At 34.4% G+C, this 20095-nt stretch overlaps 1 protein-coding gene across 1 annotated transcript; it reads left to right on the top strand.

The window, feature by feature from the left end:
* Positions 1 to 649: 649 nt before the first annotated feature.
* LOC137398580 (zinc finger protein 626-like) lies at positions 650 to 17718 on the top strand. The gene is made up of 8 exons (XM_068084740.1): positions 650 to 779; positions 1327 to 1454; positions 9175 to 9327; positions 13634 to 13864; positions 14580 to 14725; positions 15295 to 15496; positions 16249 to 16382; positions 17059 to 17718. The coding sequence occupies exons 2-8, from the start codon at positions 1349 to 1351 to the stop codon at positions 17215 to 17217; spliced, it is 1131 nt and encodes a 376-aa protein (XP_067940841.1). The 5' UTR covers positions 650 to 779; positions 1327 to 1348; the 3' UTR covers positions 17218 to 17718.
* The last annotated feature ends 2377 nt before the right edge of the window (positions 17719 to 20095 follow it).

Consider the following 20095-nt stretch of genomic DNA (forward strand, 5'->3'; position numbering starts at 1 on the left):
ATATTATGTTGTGCCTCAATATAATATAATATGTAAAAAATTATTATATCTATTAATGAATGTGGGAACTTCCAGAATATTTCTTCGCCAATGTAACATGAAAGGTTCTCTCCACTATTGACTCCTTCATTTGTTAGAAAGTGTGGGTCCCAGTTTAGGGCATCAGTTCTGTGCTTTCATCAAGTCAGTAACGCAATTATTGCAAACTATAGCATAGACACATCATGATTTTATTAAATGTCAATTTGCAACGCCGGATATCAAAGGAGAAAAGCAAATATAACGTAATATTACACAATTAGACAGAAGAAAACTACAAAGAAACATTTTTATTTAGAATTATTGATGTTTTCTTTTTATGGCAGGTTGTGTTTGAGAAAACAAGCTTGTATGGAAAAAGAGCATGTTTTAGAGATTGTACAGTAGGGATGATTCGCAGGATAATTTTAAAAGCATCTGTCAATATGGTAATGGCAGGCGCACTTCAAGCACACTTGCTGGCCGCATTCATTGGTTAAAAAACCGCACGCTTCTCTTTTATTGGATGAGTAAACCGGAGCATACATATTGATTGGTCATTTATTGACCGAAGATTTGATAATTTAATGAAAGAAATCTTAAAGCTTTTAGCGACAGTCAAGGATAAATGCGCCTGTTATTAATGAAGTGTGCTCAGCAAAATCGGCAGTTGTAGTCAAACGTTTCACCAGTTGACGAGATCCTGCGAGCTCCATCTCTCTCTCTTTTTTCAAGCTGACCAGTAATCTACTAGAGCACAGGTAAATTTGCATCATGTTATAGGGTTTTCATGAAATAACACAGAGCATATTCTTGTTGGACAGTTTTAGTTCATTCTCATATACAATAGACTTACAGTGGTGATGTACATCTATACACGCTCATCCTTGATTTGCTGAGCCTTCGTAATTAATTTCCTCACACTGTATTATATTTTTTGATATAATATTTAAAACCTGCTTAGTTTATATATTATTATAAGCTATTGTATAAAAAAAAGTAATTTAGGTTGTTCATAATTTATTTTGGTTTTGTAAGTTGAAATATTAACTTTTCAAGGCAAAACAGTCAAGTGTTTCGTATAAAATATTGTTTCCAAAAAACTTTATCTTGGCTCCAATATTTGCTTTCAAGTACGCTGCTATAAAGACTGGAATTAAATTCCTATCATTCAAATAAGTTTTCTGGACCAGATAAAGCTTTCCTACAAACAAAATTTTAGCTATTGGCATAGTTTGTTCATTTCAAATATCTTACTTTTAATGTATTTATTTCACTAACAGTGTGGTATTCTTTTGTTGAATGTAGAAGACAACACAGTTCAGAAGTGATGGACAAGACAGCATTTTTTATGAAAAATCTGATTGGTGCTGAAATTGAAAGCCGGCGAATGAATCCTCCAAACTCCCTGCCGCTGTCTCTGAAGGCATCATTTGGTAAGGCACTACTCTCGTAAACTAGTTTTGGTAGCTTGCATTCTTTCTCTGAAGTGCCGAACAAGTTTTTGTTGGCATTTAGAATAAATTGGGTTTGAATAGGTTTAGATCTTTGCTGTAACTTGCTGAGTTCATATGTGATATATACCTCTATATAGCAAAGAAAGTCATCATTATAACTGAACCGTGCCAAAATCAGAACTCACTAAACTAATAATGATGCCAGAAAAAGAGTCTGTATGCATGTATAACTGTGTATTGGCATCAGTAAATATCAACAAAATTATGTTTTTGTTAAATACAAACAAAAAGAAAAATAAAATACTAAAAGCTGGAATTATTGAGTGAGTTAAACAGATGCGTTTTAAAAGCTGATAATCTAATAATATCATTTGGCATCTAAAGAGAAAAACATTTATTTACTATCCTAGAAACTTCAAAAGTTGTTCTCGGTAACTATTTTATTGTCAAATCTAAATTAAAACAAAAACAGAAATAACTTTGTCTATTTTGAAAACATTAAAAATCTTTTCGAAATATGAAAAAAATTGCAGTGAAAGTGTTTGGATCCAATAACAGTTTTAGAATATTGAGTTCTCAGACACTGTTGCTCTGCTGGACTGGCAGTCAGAAATGAAAATGCGAAGCTAGAACCTGCCAACACAAACATAAAGCCCTTTTGTCAGAACTGTTGAGAAAGCTGTAATGGACTCAAATCTTCATTTTGTGTCTCATCGCAATCGATGGCCAACGCCAAACGATGATACATATAGACCGATAGTCAATACAGAATATGTTGGCAAATCTTTTGTCTCTTTCGAACAGACGCAATCACAAACCTTGTCTCTGCTTCGCAAACAAATATGAAACTTTGAGTTTTCTCTAAACAAGCTTTGAGTTGGGAACAGTTCCCTTTCAGTCTTTAGGCGACAATGTTTGTTATCGTTTGCCGCTAATTTGCGCATCCGAAAATATATTCTGAAAGGTGTGGGAGAAATTACTGTAAACAAAATAACACGGAGCATTGAAAGATGTCTTTTCATAATATTTATGCGCAAATAAAAGATGATACAGTGCTCATTGTGCAACGCGAAGGTAATTACACGGGCGTCACAAGGATGGCGATGTTGTGTTTGCATTAGCTGAAGTATCGACTAACGGGAGAAGGTCGGACAATAGGATGGCATTGGATTAATAAGCTGTGATTTTATGGTTTCAATAGCGTAATTGTCTCATCTTCCTTTCAATAAGAAGGTAAGACTCAAACAGGAGTGTATAAAGGTGACTAGATGTTACCCTTGGCTTAAAGATTAATTTGCACAAAACTTTCGTTGATTGTATCGAAAGTATCGTTAGTTTTCTATCATTTGTAAATGTTTTTGGTGTTTGAGGTGATCTGACTGTCAGGATGTTGCAAGATCAAAATCAAACAATCTTTTTACCATGCGCAGAATGAAAAGCGTCCAAAATGTCGTCACTAGTTGTTATTGTTGCGACAGTTGATATCGGCTTTTGCTTTGAAGTTGAAGTGTTATACGTTTCTATTCTGTCGGTTTCTTTGCAAATATAAACATCATAATTGCACTTTTGGTTGATCCGTGCGTTTTAACCATCAATAAGTTTTTTAATTTTAATCTTGAAACATCTTGGCAATCAAATCACCTCAAACATAAAAAACAATCATAAAAAATACCGATAATTTCTGACAAAACCAACTAAAACTTACTGTAAGTTCATCTATAAACATTTCAATCAGCAAACCATGACATATTTTTAGTCAAAAACTACAAACGATGCATTTTTACAAATGGACTTTTCATGAAAATCAACTAAATATGATTCAAAGTTTAGATGTCTGGCTGACATAAAACTCCATTCTACTACTAGGTCGAACTAACTTTTCATAAAAAATCTTTAATTTAGAAAAACTATACCTTGAATTTTTGTTAACAGTTGCATTTATCAAAATCTATTTAATCACTTTTTATGATGTGGCTACCAAAAATCAAAACAAACAATCAAAACACATTGCCAAATGTAGCTGTAGTCTATCAACCCCTGTGTGTCACAATACCTGTTGTATATCTACCCTTGTGTGTCACAATATCTGTTGTCTATCTACTCCTGTATGTCGCAGTACCTGTTGTCTATCCACCCCTGTATGTCAAAGTACCTGTCGCCTATCCACCCCTGTATGTCAAAGTACCTGCTGTCTATCCACCCCTGTATGTCACAGTATCTGAGCTTGCCTCAGGGCAGCATTAGCAACAAACTGGTGTTCATCGTTATTTCAGTTGAGCCCTCTAAACTAATATGCAAATATTTTGTGGTGTTGTTATACAAATACTCGATGCAAGGCTTTGTTTGTTCTTAATAATTACTTGTAAGCCATGGCACTAATTAACACAACACTTGACAGATTCAAAAGAAACTTTTCTATTCAATTCCGAGTCATTCGCGGGTTTGCAAATAAATGCATTTTAAAACTCTTTCTTTTTGCAAAATTTTTTTTAATGTTACCTTCGCGCTTTACAATTCTGAGGGTCAATACTGACACATTGAGAAACAAAGAATTCAAAAAAGTTGATAGAGTTATTTATGAACAGTAATGACTCATTTTATAAAGAGCCAACTCTTGTTATAAACGATTCCTTTAAACCTGGCACTTTGTAAAAACAGGTTTCAGTTTAAGAAGGCAATTAAACCTACCTTTTGTGTTGACAATTTATAACTTTAGCTAGTGAGAACCCTTCTTACCTTTGCTGCCTTTAACGACAACAAATGGAAAAGTTGAAAAAAAGACAAGTTTTTCTAAATAGTAAAACATCGCATATTATTAACACAGTTTAAAAGAAAGTGATCAAAAAAGAACCCAGCAGTGGTTTAGTGGCTAGTACGCTGGCATACAATCAGTAGGTCAGTGGTTCGAATCGCAGAAGGAACCACTGGTGGTATTAGAAAGGGCAAATGCTTTTGTGCCAAATCTAATGAGCAAATGGCCACAATATATTCTGTCCCAGGATATACCACTTGTAGTGGTGACCCCTAAATTGAAAAAGCCAAAAGAATTTGAGAACAATCCTTCAATTTTTTAGTCGTCATTTTATCGTTGTCAGCCATCTTTATAGACAATTTTATCGTTAAAAACACAAAGCTTTTGCAATGAGTTTTTGAAAACAATACTTTTGTTTGCAATTTTTTTATTATAGTATCAAAACAACACCAAAAAATACTATTAAATAAAAAAAGGATCGTTTTCTACAAATATGGCGGCTTTTTCGTGAACGATCGCATGTGTAAACGACTTGATGACGTAAAAAAAATGATGGATATAACACTTTTTGATGCTTCAATCATTGCTAGCTATCTGTTGATGTCTAGTTAAGCTTTACTATAATAAGAGCGGTGTCTATCCGTCCAGTCCGTTCGTAGCCATGTTAAAAACATTAGGAAAAAACTGTCTCTAATAGGAACTGAACTCAGGTATTCTGTATTCAACACAGGCAGGCTATCACTGCACCACTTGGCAACCTTGGCACACTCAATAATAATTATGCATATAATTATCACAGCGGCGGCAAACAAGACTATTGCTGTGATAATAACAATAAAAAGTATAAAAGCTATCCGTCTGGATGCGATGTCGATAAGCTAGAATGGTGACACGGCATTAAGAATGATGAAAACACTAATTAAGGGTGATTAGCAGTCGTAATAATACCGACTCTATACGATAAATCACACCCCAATAAATACTACTTCCCCCTTATTAAACTTATACAATGGTTCGGTTTACATTTATTGACATCTTTTGTAATCTGAACTGATGACTCTGGACTGACAGCAACAGATTATAGACATTAACGGCTAGCTGTGCCTGTAAGAGATCCAAGCATGCTGCCTGAATTGATAGCTCCAAGTTCAAAAAATGGTAAACCAAAATGGTTTTACTATTTTCTGAACACCAAATAAACAATTGACATGATATCTATAACTCTGTAGTAAAAATGACTTCCATTTAGTTTTAAATAAGGTTTGTAAGAGATCCTTGCATGTTGCCTGCATTGGAGACTCAAAGTTAATATAAAGAGAAGCCAAATTCGTTTTACAATTTCCTTACAATTGTTAGAATTAATATTAATACATATTATTATTAATTACAATTTATTACAATTGGAACATCAATTACCAACTAAAATGATAATAGGTTTTGGAGTTGATCATTTTTACGATGTCTGTTTATGGTTTACGCTTTATCACTGATTTCCATGGAGCTCTTTTTTCCGCCTTCTCTAGTCATCTGTTTGTGTCTTGTCCTCTCCTGTTATCTCCTCTCGTCTCAGTCTGAGTCTGCCCTCATAGAACTTTCCATCATATAGTTGTGACTATAATAGCTGCCTTATAAATCACTCATGACCCTGTGTACAAGTCCCAATTGTCTTAGGCCTTTTTCTATCAGGATACCCACCGCAAATGAGTTTATAAATCTAAGTCTGTAGAAAAAATTATTTTGTTGGTTCCCGATAAGGTTTGTAAGAGATACACGTATGCGGCTTGAATTGGAAGCTTGAAGTTAGAAAAAGGAAAGCCACATTTGTTTTACAGCTTCCTAGGATCTCAACTAACAGTTGGTATAATATTTAAAGTCTGTCTGTAGTAAAAATGATGTCAGGCTAGTTTTAGGTAAAGAAATCGCTCAACCGCAAAGCAAATCTTTGAATTATTAATCTTAAGAACATGAATTCGGCCACGTGGAGGCCTGATCTAAGCTTTTAAATCTACAAACTGACTGACGAAAACCTAACTGTCATGTTTTCATGCGTTGTTTACCTTATTCCGATGTTTAATACGAAATCAAAGACAACTGTTAGCTCACACAAGATAGTATGACTTTACGGTAGCTGAGTAAACACACGCACACTCCCGTATCGAGATAAGCGGCCGTATGCAAATATCTTTATGATCATGCTCTTCTGTGTAGTCGCATCGTAAATTCATGACATAATCATAAAACGATCTATAAGACAAAATCGAAAAACAAAAAGTATGCAGAATCAAACCAGTATTCGAATGCAAAACTAAAAGGAATTTTCTTGCTTGAACGTTTTAAAAAAGAACTTTTAGTAGATTTTACCAAAACGTAGGCCTATCAGTATTTTTTTTATCATTTGAGATTGTTTTTGATGTTTGAGGTGATCTGACTGTCAGAATGTTTTAAGATTAATATGAATAAAACTTTATCGGTTTTTGAAAATGCCCGAAATAAAAATATGTGCCAAAATGATTTTAACTAGTAACACGACTTCCTGTCTTTTTTTCTCGTTATTGATATTGGCTATTGCATTCAATTTGCAGTGTTACACATCTCCATTTTGTCGAGCTCTATGCAAAAGTGCAACTATAGACATCATAATCGCGCCTCCTCTTGAATCTGAGTTTCCTAGAAAAGGTCTCAATCAAACTATTATATCTCTGGGTTGGGCAGGTCTTTAAAACAGAAATTGCATCAAATTGAAGCTTGATATTTGACTTTTTATGTTGATATTATTTTCATTTGCTTCACTTTATTGATATAAATTTATTTTAAAAAGAAAGCACTTTCTATCATAACTTGGTGTCACAAATGGTATATATGACGTTGAGAACTGACATAATTTGTAGAAACCAACAAACACAAGCTTTGATTAGAAAAGATCTGGTTTGAAACAGAATTTGCTAATGACCTTGCTACAGTTTACCAAATTTTTAGGAAAGGTTCCATAAATGAATTGAGCACTTTGTTTTCCAAATCCTGCTAAAATTGAAAAAGAAATGTTCTCTGACTGCTTGTGCCATCCAAACCATATTTCTTAAATCTTTTTGTAACCACAATTTGAGCAGACATCAATCGGTGGCCATTATGAGATAATACAGTGAGAGCAAATGATTTTGCTGCCGGGATTCCTATAGTAAGTCAAGGTGCCCCGAGGGAATTGTGGGATTGTTTTAAGCTGTGCTAATGGAAATAATGGAAGGCAACCTAATGACATCCCTTCATCTCTCACCCCGATTTATGTGCATTTGCGGACCACTTACTGCTTGCTTACTTGTCCAAATCTTTGACGAGTAGAGCTTTCATGTTGTCCGCAATGTTAAAAAGGACACACGCAACTCTTTAGATCATCCATGTCGACGCTAAAGCCCTAAATGCGTTAATGCAGGAAAGTAAAAAAGTATTAACATACACTTTTACCATCATGAAACTCACGAAACTAATGCTCTGTTTATAAGAAATTCAATAGAGGTATCTACCACTTAACTAATTCAGATGTTAATGGTTTTTGATATTCTTTGGTTCATCACTATTGTACATACATGTAAAATGATGAAACAAGGCTTCATTCTTCTACATGTATGTACTGCAGTAATGTGTTATGTTGTAAAACCCTTATCTTGTAATCTTAAAACTGTTGCGTTGAATCTAATTTCTTCGTAAAAAAATGTGTATTTCTGGTTTTGAACTCATGACCTTTGGTTTGTCTAACCACCAACCAACCACTTGCACGACTCAACCATGGTACAAATGTGTGACCACTTGACGCAATGGCAGGGTCCCTTCGCAATCTTAGAACTTTTGTTTTCAGTATAAATATGCCACAAACTATCTGATTAGAAACTGAAGAATCCATCTTTGCATCCATTAACTACAATTGTCCTCAATGAACACATTTATAAATTGTTGTTGAGAAACAACTTGCATTGAAAATGAAAAAAATAGTTAACTCAAGGGAAATAGAAATATTCTTTTACCATCTGTTTTATGAAATCAAACTCTTTGTCTCAAATGCGACTAAACATCAAGTGTTCTCAGGTCCTTTTAACAATAGTTCCATTAGTGGACTCTGGTTATAAAATGTACAGAATAATAAAAAGGGTCGTATATAATCCAAAACATAAAAAAAAGCTTACGCAAATTTCAGTAAGTTTTTCCAGAAATTATCAGTGTTTTTCTAGCATTTGCATTTGTTTGTGATGTGTGAGGTGATCTGACGGGTTAAAATTGACAAAACTTTATCGCGATTAAAGCGCTCAGAAAAGAAATACGTGCGAAATGAGGTCACTATAGTTGCTATCAATGCTATAGTTGATATCGGCTACTGCTTTAAAGCTGCAGTGTTACGCGTCTCTATTCTGTCAGTTTCTTTGCAACTACAGACGTCATAGTCGCACTTTCACTCGATCTGAATGTTTTAACAGTGATCTAGTTTGTTTTAGATTTTAATCTTGGAACATCCTGGCAGTCAGATCCCTCAAACACCAAAAGCAAAAGCAAATGATGAAAAAACGCTGATAATTTCTGAAAGAAATCTACTCAAATTTCGTTGAAGTTTATCTTCAATCATGGCAAACAGCCTAAGCGTGCTTAGAAAACCAAGACAAGCTTTGAGAGTATGCAACGTCTCTTGTTAAATCACAGTTTATCCGCCTCCTCATAAATAATGGAAGAACAGTTTCGATTTCGCTGAATGACTCGCATTGACAATAAAGACTTTGCCTTAAATATTTGATCAAGAGGCATTGATTTACTGCAACTCTATAGGACAGACCACACAATCTCAAACTTGAAGACGTGCCGAGCATCTGCCAGTCTCGACGGTGATGGCCGTCCTTTTGCAGTCAAAATACTCGAGATATATTGGCAATTAGGCTAGGTGTCAACTTACGTGTTTTATCATTGCAGAGGGAAGTAAATCAGCTTTGAATAACCCACTGATGTTTCTTAGACCGGGCTACCTGCTGCCACCTGTACCGAGTGTCAATGCTAACCTTTATAGCCAACTTCTGTCACAGTTTCCACCAACGATGCCGTCTATGAGCGTGTTACCTTGTCCAGGTGAGCTATATGAGTTTTTTGATAGTTTATTTATTTTCACAGCAGAATACACTGGCTAATATTTTGATTAAAGACTTTTATAGCATGATGGTTTTTAGAAAATTTTTGCATAAAATGTTTGAAATACGAGAAAGTTTATCTAATACAAAAATAAATTGTTCGAGAACCTCCGAAGTTGCCTCAAAAGCAACAAGCTAATAATTAGCTCAAATCATCTGCGATGTAATTAGTAAAATGAGCCGACACACATTTGTGTTCCCAGTACCCAAAATGGCCTTTCTTTAAAAAGCATGCAAGATCAATTTATGGAAACTGACCTTTGCTGATTAAATAATTTTAATTTCTAAAATCTGATAGCTTGATAACTCATTAAAATGGCTGATTATTTTATGCTTTTTATGCCTACAGAGAGCGCCAATGTTGTCAAAGCTCTGCTTCAAAAAGTTGCTGTACCCTTGAAATAACGTTGATACTGAGCCAAGATTTTAAAATGTATTGTTTTTTGCTGTTTTTGTAGTTTGGTAGTCATTTGATTAGCTTATCACCATATTTACAAATCTTAGCTATAGTCCGAGCCATGGTGCCACGCTAAAAGCATTAGAAAATGATATTGCATTGCATGGGTATCAAACTCAGGTATTCAGATTCTGAGCCTATCACACTACCACTGCACCAATCTATCACCTTTGTCTCCAAATGTTATAAAAGTCTTCAAAATCAACAGCCAGCTGTGATTCATGGCAAAAGTACCTCAGCAGGTCTTATTTTGTCTGCATGGAAGGATGTTTAATTTTCAGCGGAGACAATGCTCATTTTAGTTGCGGAAGGGAATTTGCGACAGGCGTTGTGTAATCAATGGTAAATTGTAATTAAAAGTAGCAGACGTATATTGTTGTTTCCTGTTGCGATGCGTGTGCAGCGAGTCTGATTTGCAAAAGTGCAACCCCGTGCTTAAGTATTGATTTATGTCACACAAATAATCATCTCAGACGTCTATGAGTACGAATAACAGTGTCACACCCGTAGTTTTAAAGCCATGACATGTAAAGCAGGTAGACTTAAGTTAAATTTGGAAATGCCAGAGTTTGGATCATGGCAACGCAAAATGGTGAACCTAAGTAAGATTAACTCCAAAATATTTTATTTTCCGTTTCGTTTTATTCACTATTTGTTGTTTGTTTCTATTTGATGTTGATCAAATGAAACGACATAATATATATTTAACATATTATATAACGATATAATTTACATGAACAGGCAAGCTTCCTGATTAATTAAAATATTAATAGTAATGAACAATTTGGTTAAACATTCCATCAGTTAACTAATTGCCTTTATTCTCTGGCAAACAATTTTGTGCGACCTTGTGCGGCATTGCTTAGGGTTGGCAAGTGCTGTCTATATTACTAATTAAGACATATAAACAATGGTGTATAGAGGAGTCGAATTGGTGCTAAGCTTGACTAATAACAATAAGACTACTATTAGATATATCTACTGTTAAATTCAGTTACATGTCTTTCTGAAAGGTATGACTTACAAACTCTAATTAATTCAACATGCAGTGGAATAAAGTAACGTAAAATGTGGTAGCGTTAAGATAGTTTTCTATAACATTCATATAAGACAGCACAATATGATATGAAATGCAATACATTTTAGCCTGCTGTAACACAATATAATATCATTTAATATGGTATAACTTCTTATAGCATAATATAATATATCGCAGTATAATTTTATGCATTACAGGGAAATGCAATACAAAATGATAAAATATTGCATGATATAATGTATTTTAATATAATGCAATATGGCATAAGAGATTATATTGTGGTTTAATTTAGTATTATGCAGTATATGACAATATGATACAATACAAAATAGTTTACAAAACAGATTATCATTATATTATATGATATAATATACTGGTAGTTTAATATGATACAACATGGCATAATATAGTATAATTTAGTTTGTTTTGATACAATATTTAAAAAAAGAAAAGTTATAATATAAAATGATAGGTCTTTGAACTAATTTTTCAAAGCTACCTAAATTCCATCTTTTAATAGATATACACCCTTTTAGCAGCAGAACGATTTTTAAACAATACTATTTATTAGATATTTTTATAATAATTTTGATGCCATAAAAGATTACAACTAACTTACTCTCCTATAGTGACGCATACATAGGAGAGTAAGTTAGTTGATCATAGCTACATAATGTAATTTGAAGCTACCAATTTCTGATCTCCCAGCAATACATCCAAAACACGGTCATAGTACATGAAAACAAGAATCACCCCATAGCTATGCCACCAGCAGACCTAATTAGCGACTTCTATTGTTCCACGCGTCACAGTGGCATCTTTCTATTGTCATGCTAAATTCACATCAACACATTTATTTAAAATCACTGCTTTTCTATTGGCAATGTGTTCACATTGCTGTAATGTATTTATGGGGGGGGGGGGGGGTCAAAACTACCAGACACCTGCACTGGTATGTCAACTTCGTTGGCATGTGTATTGAGATCACTCAGTTCACTTGGCACTATAAATAGCGCGACGATACGGCTACAACAAAAGACGCAAACTTGGCGAATATTTATAAATAGAATGAGGTTCGAGCGTGAAGTACGCAATCATTGGTATAGCGTTACGCGTTGTGAGCAAAGCAGACAGGCCAAATTAACTTGGAGGCCACCGAAAAAGTTACAAGGAACCGGCTAATAGATTATGACAAAATAATGCTTGAAAGTTTAGATAGAGCAAAATAATAATTTTTCATAATGTAATAGCTATTTACAGTTTTCAGCTATTTCAGTTTAAGAACTAACAATATTTTTAATGCTATGAGCCCAGATCCGGTACCATTAAATTGATTGGTTGTATACAAAAACAAAACAATTATCTAATATGAAAAATGCGTAATAATAGTAATATATTAGTATATTATTATTGTTATAGATATAAAATTGTCGACTATAATACTTGTTAACACTGTCGACTCAGCTATCCTAGAGACAGAGTAAATAATATTACTTTCTGGCGCATCTTTTTAAATCACCAAAAACTAAACCGGTGGAATTATGCTTACTAGGTACAAAACCGAGTAGTCAAATGAAAGCATCTGCTTTGGAAAGTCAGAAACTAAATAAATTGTGATAAAAAACTCAACTGCCATAGGATAACCTATTGACACTGAAGATGTTTCCAATATGGCAGCAAAATACATGTTTAAATAAATTTGATTAAATTTACAAAACCTAAAATTTAGGAAAAAATAAGTGACCAAACGCAATAATGTTTTATATCAAAAAAAAAGCAAAAGGACCTTTGAATTGGCAACATCACGTTATGATGTCAAACCTGGATAATATGGGCACTTACGCAAGAAGAGTAATTATGTTCTGCATTTGTCAAAAGCACTTGTTGTCACTCATTTGTCTAAAGAAGCAAAAAGTAGCACACAAGTGGAAGCTGCACTGAAACACCTCAGAATCAATATCCGTGATTGTCTTCGCGTATTGTTAACCAATTAGCTGTTTGACGCTCGTCGTCGTTGTCGAAGCATTGATTTCAGCCGATTCTCTTGACTGTGAAGAAGACAAAAAGTCAAAGCGAAGATAATCACTCGATAAGTGTCACAATGTTTCTAACTCGTTTAACGCGCGAATCAAAACTTTAGTCGAAATAATAGGTCAGCGAGTGCTATGTCAGCAAGTCGCTGCCAGTGACTGGCTACAGACAATACGCATCGACGACTGTCGTGTCAACACGCCAAAATGTAGAACGAAATTATTGAATATTTTTTGTGAAATGCTCTTTCTCTAGTAAGCAAATCGAAATGGAGAAACGGGATTGGGTGAAGTGGAATAATGACTTGTGCTAAATGTAGAAAACAAACTTCGAAATTTGGAACATTGCCAACTATATGCTAGTCTATTCCAACTAATTATGCCGTGTTGCACAATGACGTTTTGCCAAATATAGAAAAAAGCTAAAAAATTTTGAGCCTTACGAACTATGTAGCTACTAGCATGTTGCAACTAATATGTTTTGTCATTAATACGAACAGCGTTTCTTTGATCGTAAGGTAAAAACTTTGCGGATACAAATAGCGCAAAAAATAAAAATGGAATGAAAAAAATTGCAATTTCGGATTTGCCAATTGGTTATATATCTACATACTTCTAGTTATCCGCCTAACTTAAAGATTGGCACGACTACCGATAAAAACTTATTGTCACGTGACAGAAAACCTGAGCACAAAACCTCATGACCTTTTTTGTTTTTCAGATATGATGGATCTGAACTCGCTGCCGATGAACTATGCTGAGCTCTATCGGCAGTATCTTGCATCTCTCTATCAAATCTCAGCTCGAATCGGTAAAAGTCAGCCTTCCTTTGGACACCAACTCAGTGAGAACTCTTCCCCCATATCTCCTACCAGAAAATCACAGACTCTCTGGAGTCCAGCAAAAATTGTAGAAATGGAGTCTAGCGAATCTGGAGAGGAGCTTAGCCCAAGTATGTTGTTTTTCCTGACCGTGGGTTAAACTTTAGTAGATTGTCTTGGTAAATATTAGTATCCTTCTTTTATTTTGGTAGACTTTGATGTTTGAGGCGATCTGACTGCCAGGATATTTTAAGATTAACATTGAAATATTTGATAGCATTTAAATGATCATAAGAAAAAAATGTACCCAGAATTCTCCGAAAATAACGGCACTAGTCATGCATATTGTTTATAGGTGATAATTATATGACCTCATAAGCATCAAGTACTCATGTTTACACAGTAATAAGTGCAACAAACAGGAAGTGAAAAGTACTCACAAACAGGAAGTGACATCATCTTTGGTGAAGGAATTTTCTTCTGAGCGTTATAACTGCGATCGAGTTTTGTTGGTTTTAATCTTGAAACATCCTGGCAGTTAGATCACCTCAAACATCAAACAAAATCTCGAATAATAAAAAATGTTGATAATTTTGAAAAAATATTTTTAAATTCGATGGGACTAACCATTTAGTACACAAAACCAGTAATAAACTTGGATATTTTAACATGGTTTTGCACAGATAATTAGATGAAAACAAGTATGCTAAACACACAATTTCTGAGAGCCTTCTTGTATGACATATCACAAAAATGTATTCGCGGACAATTAATTGTCAAAATTAGAATATAAATTTTAGTACCTTAATTATCATTTTTTAACGCTTTAATTTTTAATGTTTGCAGCAGAAGGCGCTTGTGGAAGCTACAACTGCAGCAAATGTGAGAAGGTTTTTTCCACTGCTCATGGCTTAGAAGTACACGTTCGACGATCCCATTCTGGTCGTCGGCCATACGAATGTGATGTCTGCCAAAAGACATTTGGACACGCTGTAAGTTGAAATTTATGTCGAAGTTCAACTGTTTAAATAATTGGTAAGTTTTACATTTGAGTCATTGACTTGTCTCGAAAAGAAATGTCTGGTTTTCTATGCTATATTTTGTATTACTTATTACTTGGTATATTTTTGGTTTTCTTTAAAAAAATTGTTGAAGGTTAATGTATTTAAAAAAATTGGTAAATATTTTTCAAGATGAATACAATTATAACACTTTATTATAATGTTAACCTTTTGAAATTGTAACACATGCCATGTGATGTATTGCTATATATCTGACTGCCCGCTCAAAAAATTGGACGAATCTTAAAAGATCTACAATACAAAATTTTTTTGTTATAAAAATTAACTTAAAATAACTTACATTGTACATACTTTAAAGAATATATGAAATAACAAATAATAAAACAGACTTTCTTTTTAGACAACAGTTTATTTTGTTGACTTGCTCTTGATAACCAAAAGGCGTGCTTTTGTGATTGCGAGAGACATATATTTGCAGCTGAAAAGATATAGCGCTATTTTAATCGACAAGTTTTATAATTTTGTATCAACTGTTGCAGGTTTCACTGACACAGCACCAAGCGGTTCATACACAGGAGCGTTCTTTTCACTGCAAGCAGTGTGGTAAGACGTTCAAAAGGTCGAGTACCCTCTCAACGCACCTTCTGATCCACTCGGACACTAGACCATACCCTTGCCAGTATTGTGGCAAAAGATTTCACCAAAAAAGTGATATGAAGAAACACACGTACATCCACACAGGTAGGTGTTTTAAAGAAAAGTACCCAACTATTCCTTAGAAACTAGATAGGTGCAAAACCTGTGGTTAATGCTACGGCAACACAGCTGTTTGTTTTATTTAGCAGTTGTCCGTTCTTCTTTCTTTAGATTTCCAAGCCATTCCTTTTTCTCGCTTTCTGATTGGTTAAAACAAAAGTGTTAAAAAGAGAAAGTATAGCAGATCAATTTGAAAGATTCAGTGCAGTCATACTTCGACATACAAGCTTAATGCCTACTGGAACTGAGCTCGTGTGTCAATTTACTCGTGTCTCAAGGCATTATTTCTTTTATAAAACAACTATATATGTATATATACACATATATACAGTAATAATGGAACTTATAGCATTGTAGCTAATTCAAATAGTGAAAAAATGATAAGGTGGAAGTTATCACTTGTTTATTACTGCATACGACAAACTTCTAAATGAAAAATGAAATAACACTAAAGAGGTTTTCCTTCATCGTTCATTTTTTGTAAAGCCATGTATTATGTGAGAATGGCTTGATAAACAGGAAACTGTACATAAGGTTAAGAGAGATTGGAAAGCAGATTTATCTTCCAAAGCCTGCACTATCAAGAATTTAGTCTGAGAACCAACATACGGCTTTTCTGATTGCCTCTACTTTGCCTCTTATCTCAAGAGTTGCCAGCTGTCAAGATTTTTTTCCATCTTCCGTTTGGGCAGTCTCTGGCCAACTTTATCTTCTAACCAGGTACTTGTGTATTTCAGGAGAGAAACCTCACAAGTGTACTCAGTGTGGCAAAGCATTTAGCCAGAGTTCCAACCTGATCACCCACACTCGCAAGCATACAGGCTACAAGCCATTCGCGTGCAGTCTATGCACTAGGGCTTTTCAACGAAAAGTAAGCATAACTCAAATATTTTATGTACTGTGAAGAGAATGATCGTCAGGCGTAATAAGTGACTGCGCAGTTATACCATTTGTGGCAAAGTAATGGACTGGTGCAGGGAGTAGAGGGTTGGTCTACCATATGATAGATGTAGGTTTGAATCCCAAGAGAAACAACCTTTTTTCTGAATCTCCAAGTTTGAATTTAGACAGCTGGACACAGCTGTTGTTATAGTAAAGATTGCCCAATATCTGAAATTTATGCAACAAATTAAGAGTTCTCCAAAATCAAAGCACAATATGGTGGGCAAGGCAAATCCCTGCTATAAAGACTAATGGAATCTCTGTTTACTATAATACAACCCATGTCCATTTATTCGAAGCCATGCCCAGAGTGCTAGAAAAAAAGATCACAATGCTTAGGAGTTGAACTCAGGCTTTTAGATTCTCTCATGTGTGTACAGCCAACTAGACCACTGAACTACTTTGCAACAACTGGCATAATTTCCCCCATATTGACTATACATGATTTTTCATTGCGCATGGGACTGCCAACATTCTAGTGCAATAAAGTTTGTGACCACTATTGCTTGGTGCTGTCTGACCAACTAAACTTGGCAGTTGCTATGCATTGATACGAAAAATAAATTTTGCATCAAGTTTTAAAAATTAATAATTCCATCCTGCAGGTAGACCTACGCAGACACATGGAGACTCAGCATACACTCGCTGTAGAGACATCTTCCCAAGGAGTGTCATCTCCATCTGGCAGCCTGCCAGCAAGTGCGAGCACTATCATGTCAGACACCCGCATATCCATGTCACCAGAATCTTCCACTAGTGAATAAACATTTCTCAATATTACCAGGCATTTTTCATTTAAAGGTTAAATTATATATCCGATAATTATTATAATAATTATTTTGTTATGTATTTTTTTATTTTTGCTGAAAGGAAAGATCTGATATTCCAAACGGAATTGAACATAAGATTTCCAACTATGATATTAAGCAATCTGTACATAGCCTTATATTCTTAATTTTAACTTGACTTTGCAGTTTTCTGCTACAAATTACAATCAGAAATTCAAGAAAAGTGCAATCTTTAGATTTACTGTGCAATATTATGCAACGGTGCACTAAGCATTTATGTCATCGATGATGTAATAATACACACTTTCTTTTTTACATGACAAAATGACAACATGACAGATTTTGTATTATTCTCTTTTATTATCTTTATAATTTCCTTTTTTCTCTTTTTGTTGATCACTTTTTCTCTATATTCAGTTACTAGCGTGTAGGATGATTATGCAAAATAGAAAATTACTAACCACAAGGTATTTTTAATATACCATATATTTTGGCGTATAAAGCAAGCGTCAAATATTGCAACAAACTTTCATGAATTTATCATATATGGGTTGTATAAGACGACTGCCAAGTTAATTGTGTGTAAATAAACAAAAAACGGCGCAAAACTTTGCTCACTATAAAAAACAAATAACATCTTAGTTTGCTCTCAGGCATTGTGAGGGGATCACAGCCAATCACATATCAGCAGCTTAATAGTTTTTTAGTACATGATAAGGCAGGGAAACTACCTTAACCAGGGACTAGAAAAAAACATTGTATTTCAAACCAGAACCAACCTGAAAAAACCGTATCCTAGGTTCATCATATCCCAGGGTTCAACTGTACTGCAACAACTACTTTTATTGATAAATAACGATGTACATAATCAATATTTTTTTATTTACAACCAAAACTACACTGATTTTTTATGTAAAATGATAAATCTGCTTGAAGAATTCACGGTCGAACTTTTAGATCGGTTCTATTAGATGAACCACTAATTTTGAAGGGTCATTTTTCACCTTTAAGTGTCGACTTATACTGCAATGTATGATCGATCAGATTTTCCTCAGAATAAGAATTGCTAATCATGTGTCGATGTTAGTCCGAGTTCGTTAAGATAATAAACCAATGGCTATGCAGGAGTAGATAATAAACCAATGGTTATTCAGGAGGAGTAGACATGTTGGCATGTTCCTCGCTATGCTTTAAAATAAATCTTTCTTTTCAGTATCATGAGCTTTTTTTCTGTATTGACCAATAAAGTTTTGCTTTGAAAGCTATTTTCAATGGTCTGTTTTTAGCTTTATGAAATTTAAATGGTGGGTTAATCGCATATATCAACTTTTCAAAATATGAAAAATTGCTCGACACTAAGAGTATTAGCCAATAAAAAACAAGCCAAGCAAATGACTGCAAACAACTAAAGGCTATTTCATTAGAAGCTGGTGCTGAAGTGGTTAGTGTGCTGCCTGTATCTGTTTAAAGCAGCCATCTATCCATAATCTTCTTGGAGATGAACCTGCACAAAATGTTAGTATATTCTATCAGAAGGTATCAGAATTATTTGGTCATTTGCGATTATTGTTGATGTTTGAGGTGATCTGGTTGCCAGGATACTTTAAGATTAAAATCAACACAACTTGGTCGCAGTTAAAACCAAACAAAATACTGATACTTTCTGATAAAATCTACAAAAACTTTGTGCAAGAAAAAGACAACTTATAAAAAAAATCAGTTTACAAACTTTGATTTGAGCGTCTCTGCTCTGCTAGTGTGAAGTAGATGATTTATTGTGCAGTCTACGCAGTGCACCCTTCAAAAAGGTATAAACAAAACTGAATGTGCCTTCTCAAAATTCAAAACTAAGATGAGTAAGCAGAAGTCAGCAAAATTCAGCAAAAGTTCATAGCATCATAATGTAATCAAGAGACTGATTGTATGACATTTTTCAGCCAGACGCATCTGACAAATTAAAGACCGAAGAAGTGGTAGTTGACTGTATTTAAGAATTCTGCTGTTTTTAATACTAGCCAAATGTCAGGCATTGCACGGGTATTAAAAACAGTTTACAAACAGTGGCGGGTAATGTAGTTGCCTGCTACTTGCCATTAGCCTGGCACATTGCCAATGATTAAATTGCGTACACTACTATCAGTATTGCTAAACTTACTAATAGGGGCTGTAAGAGCAAAATTTGGTGATGTTAAAAATGCCGAGTGTTATGCGTATTTTAACCGAGATAGTGGCTCATATTGCCTAATTAATCCGTTGCAACTCCCGAAGCTAAATCGGTTAGTTTATCACCTGGTGAACAGGAGATCAAATCGAGCGTGAAGCATATCTTTCATCCTTAGATTTTAATAGCTATAGCTGGAAAGATCAAACAAGGGACTTTGAGGTTTATATATACCGATTGTTCAAAAAAAAAGATCATTACCAGTCTTTACCAGCAGTCATATTACATTGGATAATCTGATATCAATCTCCTTAGCTAATCCCTTATATCACTAAAGGTTAGGCGCTGCCTTCAGTGATACGAGCGATTAGCTAAGGAGATTCAAGGTCAGGATATAAGGTCAGACAGTGTTTCGTTCCAGAAGTCAAAACAGCTCAAAAATATTCCCTCTAACATGATAGATGTTGATTAATTAAATAAAAACACTCAACTTCAATAGAAATATTCTACTGGGAACCCATGATGATATTGATTTATTGTCTATCCTTCCTGGGCATGTCTCTGGGTTCTAGCTTAGTCTGTTTTACTAGTCTGGTTGGTTGACTTACAAAATATCAATTTTGGTCAGTTTTTTTTGAGTAAAAAATGGTTTGGATATTTTTTAATCCAATACATGACGCATATTTTATGAAC

This window comes from Watersipora subatra, chromosome 6 (assembly GCF_963576615.1).
Source record: "Watersipora subatra chromosome 6, tzWatSuba1.1, whole genome shotgun sequence".
Taxonomy (NCBI): domain Eukaryota; kingdom Metazoa; phylum Bryozoa; class Gymnolaemata; order Cheilostomatida; family Watersiporidae; genus Watersipora; species Watersipora subatra.